General features: G+C 40.0%; 1 protein-coding gene across 1 annotated transcript in view; it reads left to right on the forward strand.

The window, feature by feature from the left end:
• Nucleotides 1–12,297, forward strand: part of LOC121453584 (coiled-coil domain-containing protein 178-like) — a 316,272-nt gene that overhangs the window by 104,879 nt on the left and 199,096 nt on the right. The window contains exon 16 of the mRNA XM_041660455.1: nt 1,253–1,412. Within this exon, the coding sequence (XP_041516389.1) occupies nt 1,253–1,412 (160 nt within the window). The remainder of the gene's footprint in view (nt 1–1,252; nt 1,413–12,297) is intronic.

The raw sequence follows: 12,297 nt of genomic DNA on the forward strand, positions 1-12,297 counted from the left end.
TAACCCTAATACCGAGCTGGATAACAAGGCTTCTATATATAAACATATAAAACATATTTATATGTAATATATATAATTATATATATTATATGGTCAAAGTATATATAATATAGTTAATAATATATAATATATAGTCAAATTATATATATAATTATACATAATTATAGTTTATAGTTTTGATTATTATATTATAACTGTAACTATATATAAGTATAACTATATACCTAAACTATATATATTATAACTATAGTTAATATCATTATATTATAACTATAATTATTGCTTGATAACTGTTTTGTCTATGTAATTTTACTATTTTAAAGTTAAAACCTTCCTTTGTAATTAGACAGAAAGGGGGAGATGATGTGGGATGCCCTTCTGTATATGTGTTGCTTTTACTGGTTGATGAATAAAGCTGTTTTGGCCAATGGCTTAGCAGAGTATCCAGCTGGGAAATCTGAACAGAGACAAAGAGAGAGTGTAGACAGAGTTGAGAAAAGGACAGCCAGCCGCTGAGGAAACAAGACATGTAGAAAATGAAGTGACTCCACACTCACATGGCAATACATAGAGAAATAGAAATGGGTTAATTTAAGATGTAAGAGATAACTAGAAATATGCCTGAGCCATCGGCCAAACAGTCTTGTAATTAATATAGTTTCTGTGTAATTACTCCGGTCTGGGCAGCCTGGAAACAAAAGTGCAGTATCTGTTTACAATGGTCATATAGCTATTATCTGCAAAAGACTAATTTATCTTTGTCATATCATATTTAAAAGCAAGAAAAAGACAGGTGGTGGTGGTGGCATACACCTTTAATCCCAGCTCTGAGGAGACAGAGGCAGGTGGGTCTCTGTGGGTTAGGGCCCAGCCTGGTCTACAAAGTGAGTTACAATCAGAATTGTTACACACTTTCTATACACGGGGAATAGAAAGAAAATTAAATAGGTCTAAAAAGTATAAACTTAGAATTATACAAATTGCACTAGATTTATAAAGACCTAAGATGGGCCACAAATCCTCCTCAACCTTTTTGGGTGTCGTGCACTGCTATGACAGAATACCTGACTAAAATCCAGGGACCTGCTCTGTAGTGTTGCTTCTGCGTTCTGATCACAGCTCACACTGGCAATAGCTTCTTAAGCGTGTTTATTGTTGACGCTATTGTCTTACTGACTTCCTGACGCTTTTTAGAGACTAGTATTTTTCTTCTGTAAGCCCCGAGATCACATGTGAAACTCCTTCCCCACAGCGAAGAGTTCTTCAAGCTGAGATTTGACAGGGAACACGCACAGGGTGTGTATGACCATCTCATGAAGGAGAAGCAGCACTGTGAAGAGAGGATCTTCGAGGAGGAGAGGCGATTCCAAAAGCTTTTGGACATGAGAAAGAGCACCCTGCCCGATATACGGGTGAGTCCTACATGAACATGAGAGGAAACACGGCGATAGCCAAACATGCTGCGCACTCTTCATTTGGGGCTGGTGTGATAGCGCTACTTAGATTTTTTTTTAATTTATTTATTTATTAAGGATTTCTGCCTCGTCCCCACAACCGCTTCCCATTTCCCTCCCTCTCCCCCGATCAAGTCCCCCCCCCTCATCTGCTCGAAGAGCAATCAGGGTTCCCTGACCTGTGGGAAGCCCAAGGACTGCCCACCTCTATCCAGGTCTCGTAAGGTGAGCATTCAAACTGCCTAGGCTCCCACAAAGCCAGTACATGCGCTACTTAGATTTTAAAAGTCACTGTGTTCATGCAATAAGCCTGTGGCTTTTATATTTCTTTCTGGAGTAGTCCTTGTGTGTTCACGCGGGGCATCGGACTTTCTGTGCATTCTGTGTGGACTCTGACTTTACTGTTCCTCGCTTTACTGAAGTAAGAATGTAGGTTGTGTTCTTCCAGTGGAGAGATAGGATGCTGCTGCTGCTTTATTTCCATGCAAAAATAGTATTACAAGTCACTTTTATTGGTTAAGTGAAAACACTTTACGTTCTTTTCCTTAAGAATGTGTCTAACCCTTTGAAATCATATGCCAAAATATGTCTTGCACCTGAATTTTATTAATCAAACTATATGAAGCTAAATATATTATTAATTTTTATATAGATTCTAACTAAACACATTCATTATACTATCCTCTTTTACAATTTACAATGGTTTTTGTTATATATCATTGCAATAAGCTAGTAAGAGTTTAAAAATGTGTTGAAATTTCAATTTTTTCATTGTACAACGCACAGTTCTCCTGAAAACAAAATAATATCTATTTTTTGCCCAAATAGATATGTGCAATATTTTATAATAACTTTTATAAGCTTATTTAATCCTACTATTTTATACTTATATATTCTATTATGATATATACACTTATTTCAATTTCCTTTTGTTCTTTCATAAGGCAAAGAAAGCTTTATTAATTTTTTTAAAAAATTGGCTCAAATGTACCTCACAGGAGCATTCATAGTGGTTCTGAATCATTCATTATTAAGTAATGATTAAATTAATAATAGTTTTATAAATAGTGGTGGTAAGTAACAGTCTTTTACTTGAATGTGGCTTGGCTACTGAAAAGTTTCCTTTTTTCCTTCCTTAAAAATGAAAATGTTTGGCGCCATCTAGTGGCGATAAACGATGCCTCCTCCCCAGTCGAGGGATTCTGAGAACTCCAGTGTTTAAGTCTCAGGCCTGTGACCATGAGGACTCAAAAGCTGAGACTAAAAAGCAGCTCTCACTACATGACTTTGTCATTTGCTTACTCGAGCACTGTCCTTCGCCCCCTTGTTACTGAAACTGTAGCATCACTTCTCTGAGTTCAATCCCATTTCACAGTTCTGGTGCTGAGCACACGTTGGAATGCCAGCAATCCCTCCTTGACCGGCACTTCATCACTTCAGTGGAACAATAATCAGTGAAATGCCAAAAAACAGTCACCAGGAGAGAGATGGAGAAAACCATGCCTGACCTAACCAGCCCCTAGCTTACAGAGATTTGCCGTTCTTTCCACCAAAAATCCAGTCCGTGCCTTTCTACCCACAAATCTCCAGCCCTACAGCCCCCTTAGAAGCATGGTATGGGTCCAGCGTTTTGCTCAGCGGTGGTCTCCATCTTAACCCCTTTGATTGACTCACAGGAACTTGTTTGTGGTCAGTTGACCTCTTTTTGGATGAAGGCAGCTATGCAGCTATTTTTCTTTCCTTTGTCTCAAAAACTCAGAGCTCAGGGAGGAAGTCAGTGAACACTTGGGTCATGAACGGATGGGTAGATATTTACAGCCATGCATGGATGTTTGAGGGCCGTCTGCTTTGGTATTTAGTTTGCTGGCCGTATGCAGGCGTGACAGTAGCAAGAAGCAAGAGTTCTTTTAGACTGCACCGATCTGATAGTCCAGACGTGGCCCGAGAACACTCCTGCTGTTTTCTGGTACCAGTCTCTCATCCTCCTGCTCCTCCTCGGTTCCCACTCCTGACCCTTTCTGTCCTCCATCATATCTGAAATGTTTGCCACCCTCTCGATCCCCTCAAGTGAAATAGTTATGTCTTCTATTGTTTCTGACCTGAAGGATTCTTTGATTTACCTCAATAATGCTCATTAGGAACCTGACTATATGAAGTTGACTCTTAATCTGTTTCTTGGATAGATTTATCCAAATGGCTTGCCATCTGTGACCCAAAGCATAGAGTTCAGCTGTGTGATAAGAACATTTAAGGTTCACGGGTTACTAAGTCTCCACATTAAGGATGATCTTTGTGTGTGAATGAGATTAGGTTTCTGGCAGTGAACAGTGTGGAAATGCAATATGCTTCCTTTCCTCCCAGTGGCCATGATGACATTCCTCTTTAGAAACTGTAAGTTCATAAATGCCTCTACAAGGCACTGCATGATAGGAAATGTCTCATGAAAGCTAAACTTGGTGTTATTGATCTAGACTGCCCCCTTTGGGCAGAAGAATTAATCACAATTATAGATCACCTGTAGATGTTGTCTAAAAAATAAAGACAATATCTTCTATAGCATTGATCGATGATGTAAAACACAAAGTTAAAAATGTGAGCAACTATTAACAGGGCTTGACATTACATTCTACTCTGTGTTCTCTTGGCAGCCCAGACTTTCTCCATGGCAAAGCTTCTCTCTGGGGGTTTTGTTTTTATTGTTGTTTTTTATTCATTTGTTGTTTCCTGTATTCAATTGGTGTAAAAGTTCCTTCTCTTTGTGTGTTGCTTTCATTGGTTAATGAACAAAGAAACTGCCTTGGCCTAGTTGATGGGGTGGAACTTAGGTAGGTGGAGAAAGCAGAACTGAATGCTGGGGAAAAGAAGGGCAGAGTCGGAAAAGTCAGGGATCCTCTGCCAGAGATGAATGCCGGTTAGAATATCTGGCAAACCACTGTCATGTGACAATACACAGATTAATGGAGATGGGTTAAACTAATATGTAAGAGTTAGCCAATAAGAAGATAGAGCTAATGGCTAAGCAGTGATTTAATTAATACAGTTTCTGTGTGGTTATTTTGGGTGTAAGCTTGCCAGGAAGCCGGAATGAACAAGCAACCCGCTCCTTGCAACATTCAATCTCTGCTCTTTGTCCTTTATGTGATGAGGGGATGGCAATGAACTACACTGGAAGAACAGTTCCAGACTGAGTACATACACAGATGGTATCTCAGTGCTTTCCTTGCTAACTTTGCTTACTATTTCTCTGTGTAGGGAGGTATCTCTTCCCCCCATTATTACCAGAGTCCAACATTTTCCTAGTCAGTTATTCCTTGACCATTTCACACGGAGAATACTTGTCTTCTAACAAAATGGTAACCCTTCCCCAACCTCATTCAACAGCCAGGTGTCTAAATAACAAAAGTCAGATAACTTTAACCTAGGCTCTAACTTCAAAGCTTGTTAAAGTGTGTGAGTTAGTTCTCTTATTGAGCACTCACCATTTATTATTTACCAACAACCATTTCATAAGTAGTACTCTGTTTACAACACTCCATGTAGTGTAATGGAATTCTAGGTACTAAGAACTTTGCACCAGCAGGAAGATGGACTATGGACAGTAGACATAAGTACTGAGACAAAACTCAAGTCACAAATGGTGACCTTCATACAGTGTCCAGAAACATTGACGATTAATAGCAGGAAGAAAATAACCACATCATTTATGGTCTCAGTAATGGAAATTGGTGAATAATAAACTGGTGGAAAAGAGGAATCAACCAATGAATTTCCCTGACATGGGAAGTTTTTCTTAGTGATAACATTCCTGACAGAGAAACCATTTTAATACAACATGAAAGTTCTTAGCATGAGGAACGTGTTTCACATAATGAAGGCTTTCTGTACCAGTGTTGCCAATATGGTTATCAGTGAGCCATAGAACGTATGAACTTGGCACATCAGAAGTCTGTGGCTGACTGGGAAAAGCACATTTTATTTGACAGCAGGTAACAAGAAGTGCTAATATTGCATCAAGAAATGGAGTTTTTACCCATACCTAATGCTGAACTGGTCACAAACACTTAGAAATCAGGAGAAGGGTACTACATGGAATAGTGGGTTCTTAAATATAAATTCAAAAGATTATGAATATTTGATTTACTAAAGAAAAGGAGCTTTTCTTTCTTTTCTCATCTCTCTGCTAGGTCCCAGAATTACTGCTAATACAATGTTAAACTGCATACATGAAATCAGAAGAGAATTTTATTTATGCAGAGAATCGGCCACCACCTTTAGCTTTTATTTACGCAGAGAACTGGCCACCATCTTTAGCTTTTATCTATGTAGAGAACCTGCTACCACCTTTATCCTTTATCACTCCCAGCAGCTTAGAGGCGTCTCTTACAGTCTTTGGCTGTTATTCTTTGTGAGTTTTCTATGCATATTTTTCTACATAATTGTAGCATTTTATGAACACAGTTTACATGTTATATTTTTACAGTGGCTTTGCATTCTCTAGTACATTGCCATTTTCAGTGCCTTACCCACTGCAGACTATCAGTAAAACCCAGAACTTCTTAAATTTTGTGAGCAGTTATCAGTTATTCATGATGACAGGCTGCATGATGGCATTTTCATATATGTACATCATGCATTTAGATAGTATCCACACCTCTTTAGCCCCGTAAAAGGCAAATACAATGGTCTACATCTATAACTCCAGAGTTGGGGCAGATCCCTGGAACTTGATGGGCAGGTAGCCCAGCTACATTGATAATTTCTAGGCTCTGCTACAGAACCTGTCTCAAAGAGTAGGGTGTGGAGAACAGTTGAAGACAACACCCGACCTTGACCTCTGGCCTCCATACATACATACACCCACACGTACGCCAAAGGAACACAAACCCCACACACAAATACACAGAGACCTGATCTTTATGCTGCTGTGGCAAGAGGAATAGCTCTGTGTTTTCCATGACAGAAGAGGAATTGACTTTGACAGATTATATGCGTGCGTTGGAGGGGAATGCAGGATGTTAGATAATGTGGGACCAGGAAAGACTTCTGTAGTGACACCAAGACCTTCTAATGACTGAGGACCAGATTTCTGTTGTTGTTCCAATAGACAGAACATAAATGACTCTGCTGCTGAGGCTGAGAAGCATTGTCCAGATGTTAATATGAGGATTGTAACGCTGATAACCTGATACCTCATGGCATAGTTATCTAGAAATAGGGTCTGTGCATTAAAGAAAATGTGTGAACTGGCATAATATAATATAATAAACGTGGAGGAGCTACTTGGTGCTCAGCAACAAATTGAAGCTAGGAGTCTAGAACTCAGGGAGCAAGAGTTTGGGTGTAGTTTCCCCTCTAGGAAACTTTGGGGGGAAGATGCTGCATGAGAGGCTTCATGAATTCAGCACTATCAGAAAAAATTAGACCAAAGTAGATATATCAAGTCAGGCCAGCACGAAATGGGAAGGAATGTGAACAGAAGCAACAGACCCCAAGACTGGACTCAGCAGGTGAGGTGGAGTCACTCCAGGAGACAGTGAAGTAAAAAGGGTGACCATGGGTATGAATGGCTAATGACTTGTGGAATTGAAGTTAACGTGATTTGAGTAAGTCCATAAACTCTGAGATTAAAATGTTGGCGAGGCCATCCGGTTTGATATTGAGGTAAAATGGGTTGGTGGTGTGATGAGGTGTACGAAGAGAGAGAAGGCCCAGTCCTTGAGCCGGACTCTTTCCTAGGCATGTCAAAATGACCAGAATTCCATTAAAAATACTGCATCTGGCTGACTGGCTGTGTAGTCTGTTCTCTAATTACTTTAAAACTCAAAGGAAGGAATAGCTTCTGACATGTGTAAGGAATTGTGGGTTGGAAGCACTAATGAAGAACCAGGGTGCTACTAAAACCAGCCAGACATTCTAGACTATAGGAGCTATGAGAAGAAAATCTTCACTCCATCCCTGATTTAGCTAATTCCAACAACATTCTCTAACAAGGATGAAGCATAGAAATGTGTCTAAGCTGCTTTGCCAGAGAATGACACACTCAAGTCCACTCTGGAAAGGTGGAGACTTGGAAAATTGTCCAGTTTAATTAGTAAGTAAACATTGAGTTTTTATTAGTTGGTATACAATTATTTTACTCCCTTTATTGAAAATTGATTCTTTTCTCATACACTATATCCTGACTAAAGTATTGCCTCTCTCTTTTTCCTCCCAGTTCCTCCCCACATCTCTTCCCATCAGGATCCATTCCCCTCTCTGCCTCTCATTAGAAAAGCACAGGTTTCTAAGATATAACAACAAAACACATCAAAGTAAAATAAGATAAAACAAAAACCACCAGATGGAAGTTGGACAAGGCAGACCAACAGAATGAAAAGAACCCCAAAAGAAGGCTGAGAATTAGAGACTCACTAGTTCGCACACTCAGGAGTCCCATGAAGGGTTCTAAACTGAAAGCCATACTATATACACAGAGAAACTGGTGCAGACCTATGTGGGCCCTGTGCTTCTTGCTGTTCCAGTCTCTGTGTTCAAATGAGCTTTGCTCAGTTGATTTAGAAACACTTATTCTCCTGTGTCCTCCATCCTCTCTGGCTCTTAAACTCTTTCTGCCTCATCTTCCACTGGGCTCCATGAGGGACTTGTTGAAGACATCCTGTTTAAAATTGTGTGTTCTGTGTTCCAATGTTGTTTGTCTCTCTGTCTCTCTCTGTGTCTGTTCCTCCCCCTTTGCCTCTCTCTTATCAGTGTTTGATATGTCTCTATGTCTGGCTGAAGGTCTCTGTATTTGTTCCCATCTTCTGCAGGAGGAGACTTCTCTGATGCTGGCTGAATAAGGCACTGATCTATGAGTATAACAGAATATCATTAAGAGTCATTTTATCACTACTTTTTTAAAGACCAGTAGTATTTGGTTTTACTCTAGAACTCTGGGCAATCTAGTCTCTGGTTCTTCATCACCCAGGCAATGTCAAGAATGTGCTCCATCTCATGAAGCATAATTCTTAATAAAGATCATTGGTATAAATGACAAGTCCTCCATTCTGGAGGTAAGGCCAACATCACTGGAAGACTCTGAAGCATCATTTTCATACGCTGTTTCTAAACAGTAAATCAAAAGGGGGAAGGGCATGCACATGCATGTTCAAGTGACTGGAGGCCTGCCCAGTGATAGATCACTTGCCAGCATGTCTGAGGCCATGACTTTTATCTTCAGTGCATGCATACACATGGGGGGGCGGATAATAAAACTTTCCCTTTCTCAAAAATGTTTAAAAGAAAGGGCTTTCAAGTCTTGCCAGAGGGCCATCTAAACTATATCACTAATTACTCATTGTAGCATGTTTGTGTGTGTGTGCATGTGTGAATATGGTGTAATCAGTGCATAGCTCACTATTTTTCTTTCTTGGTTAATATAATTAGGAGCACCTCCCATTAGCCCATTATACTGACCACTCACCTTTACGTGGCATCTTGACCTTCGGGAAGATCACCTCAGCTTGCTTTAAGAAGTAGTGCTGCAGAAGCGAGACATCAGTAGGGTTGCAGCGTCCATAAACACAGATCTAACCAAAGTGATGGTTCAAAAAGGGACCCATTTTCAGTTACTAGAGCTTTCAAGTACCAGAGGCTTCCCACTGAAGTCACATCACTGAGATTTTCCTGCTAGAATTAGGAGTTTTTTAAAAACCTGGCCCTGACGCTCTGACAAAACATCCCACAGTGTTTTGTTCACTGTGTGTGTGTGCGGGGGGCGGGGGAGGGGTGAGATTGTCAACATTACCCAAATCATTCTTCCACTGTCTGATTTATTTGCTTGCAGAAAACACATATACCTGACCTCCTGAGGGAACTGCATATCTCAAATTTGGGTGCCATGATAATCATAACAGTTTGAGAGGAAATGAAATAGGCTATAAAGAGAAAGGAAATGAAATATATAAACTGTTGTATGGTGTCAAGTTCATTTTCAGTACGATATAAAATAATGAAAATGCTTTTCGATAACCTTTGTTGATTTTTATAATGTGAAACACTTTTTATGAAAAAGACAATGAATGTGCTAGACAAAAAAGTGAAAAAAAATATTTCCAGCTTTGACTCCAATTTCTGCATTCTTGCCCATGAGTTTATATCAGAGTTGAATTCTGAGACAGAACAATTTATAGACAAAAGATTCTTTCCTACCCTATCTTTAAAAAAATTAGACAATTTTTTTTTTAAATCTCAAGTATAAGGGTCTTGTCCTTCATGAGCCAATTCAGTATGGTAGGCAGCAAATACATTTCTCTAATTTTATAGTTTTATTTTGAGAATTTAAACTGAGTGACATTGAACATAGCTTTCCCATCACCACTTGGTTTCTCAGATACAAATATGGGATTGTAATGGTCCCCTCTCTCCTCCTCCAACATACAAACATCCCAAAAGCCTTTGGCAAACTGTTAAGAACTAGGGTATCATTACTGTGGATCATAGGTACCCAAATGGTCTTCTCCTTCACTAAGGGGAATTAAAGCCTTATAGAACTGAATGTACATTAGTAACTGGTCTTCTGAAGTTCAAAGGTAAACAGAATATAGTCGGCATATCTATCCACATGCCACCCATTTACTGGAAAATTAAGGTTCTGTTCACAAAGAACTTTCTCGGGCACTAGGAATGATATCAACTCTCAATTTCATTTGGTTTCTGTCTCAAGACTACAACCATCACCTATCAAATAGGAGGGTACAGACAGGAAAAACAGGGCCTAATAAAGTAGAACCTTAAATGCTCCTCTAAAAAAAAATATGAACTTGTAAACCAGACCTCTGATATCCTGCTCTATGGTCACCATACTTGGGACAAGCAGAAATTAAATGATTCATCCAAAGGACACAGTGTCTATGAGACAAGACTGCCACACTGCAGGCATCAGCTGCTAATAAGTTCAGGGATCTCCACAACCACTCTCAAGCTTGAGAGTTTGCTAAACAACTCAAAGAATTCAGAACATTGCCTTTCTAACTATTGTCTCATCGCAGAGAAAAGATAAATTTAAAATTAAGCAAGGAAAGCCAAATGGTCCAGAGTCCAGGAGAAATCTGAATGTGAAGCTGCACGCCCCCTCTTCTGGTCATTGAAGGTGTTATTGCCTCTCTGACCTGAAATGCACAATACACACAGAGGAGCACATCTAAGGAAGCTGCTTTGTCTAGAATTTAACTGGATCTTAACTGCACATTGTTTGCTTGGCTGTCCTTTAGTCTACAGTCAATTGTGAATGTTCCAAAACATGTTTGAAGTACCACAGTGTGGGCCAAAGTCTCCATCATCAGTCACAATGATGGACCATGCAATGCCCCCATATAAGTAATCTTATTTTAGGGACTCACAGATTCTTCCCAGTAAAAGAGAGCAGAGGTCAAACCTCTTTTCAGATAGGCTATTTCTTTGCTATATATTGAATTACCAAAGGAGCCAAGCTATGCTTGACATTATAGTACACAAATCCTTGCCCAGATCTAATGTCTCATTACGGTAAAGAGACACCTTACATTTCCTCTAGAGGAATGAGAAATATAGTAGAAGTCCAGGTTTCAAAGACTGTAAGGACAGTACAAAACAAATTTGATTCTTTTTAAGAAGACACAGATTGGGTGGATAAGGAGGGAATGGCTCTAGGAGGAACTGGGGGAAGGGGTGGATGTGATCAAAGCATACTGTGCAAAATTCTCTAAGGACCACTAAAAAATACACATCGCACAATGTGTTCCCATTAGGTTCTCAGCCACCCCGCTCCCCCCCCCTTTTTTTTGAGACGGGCAGTAGCAAGACAGAGGAATACAAAACTGAGAGAGGCATGGCAGTCAGGAATGCAGTGCAACTGAGGCTCAGACTTGCTTCTTCATGAACTCTTGGTGCCACAGGAGCTGTGGTCCCTGGGTAACCATGGTCCCTTCTAAGAGAAATGTCCTCTAGAACCAGGTTCTACTACACCAAGAAAGTTGGAGGCCAAATTTATGATTAGGAGACAGACTGAAACTGTGTCCAAATGTCACAGGTCTGATGTCATCCCATTTTGTTTACTCTGATAATCCAGGGAAATCTCCCTGGTTTGGGAACATTTGATTAATGCCCCCCACCCAGTTCCATTTGTAACATCCTTTTCAGTAGATTAGTTAGTGCTGAGTAACTAAGAGGATGATACTTTGGAGGTAGAATCATCTTAAAATTTATGATAAATATTGGCTCAGAGCCATATGTAGACCACTGATTTACAGGTTTTTCCATGCCACTGGGGATATTGCATTTCAAAGCCTTACTCTGGGGTTAATGTATGGATATCTCCTTATAGCCAAGAAAGGATAAGCCCCAGCTACAGAGCCAGTCTGGGATTCTGATTTCCCTGACTTCAACTGCCTTCTTTCCCAGAACGTTTAATGTTTTAACTTATTTGGTTGTGGGCAATCTTTGCATCCTGGCTTTAGCAGACCACCAAACTGATGGGTTTATTAATCTACTCAAATAAGCACATTGAATTCTGTGCCACTGAGGCAATTCAGACCCGACTTCCCCCCATATCACTGGCACAGGAATTGCACACAGTAAGCATTGACTGACCAAGCCTTTGGAAAGCATTAGTTTGAAACTGGCCTTTCTTGGTCCTTTATGTGATGCTTTGTATTTTCCCTGTGAATGAGCATAACCAGTAATCACTTCGGACTTTTGTGCTCTTCAAGTGTCTAAGTGGCAGTGGAAGGATCCGTCCATCATACCTAGGAGTCTGGGCTGCGCTCATGGCAGTCTATCTTCTTTGGACCAATATGATCCTCCGGTAATATTCCAGCAGAAACCTGGG

The sequence above is a fragment of the Microtus oregoni genome, unplaced genomic scaffold (genome assembly GCF_018167655.1).
Source record: "Microtus oregoni isolate MIOR12 unplaced genomic scaffold, Mior012 000011F_ref0000422, whole genome shotgun sequence".
Classification (NCBI taxonomy): Eukaryota; Metazoa; Chordata; class Mammalia; order Rodentia; family Cricetidae; genus Microtus; species Microtus oregoni.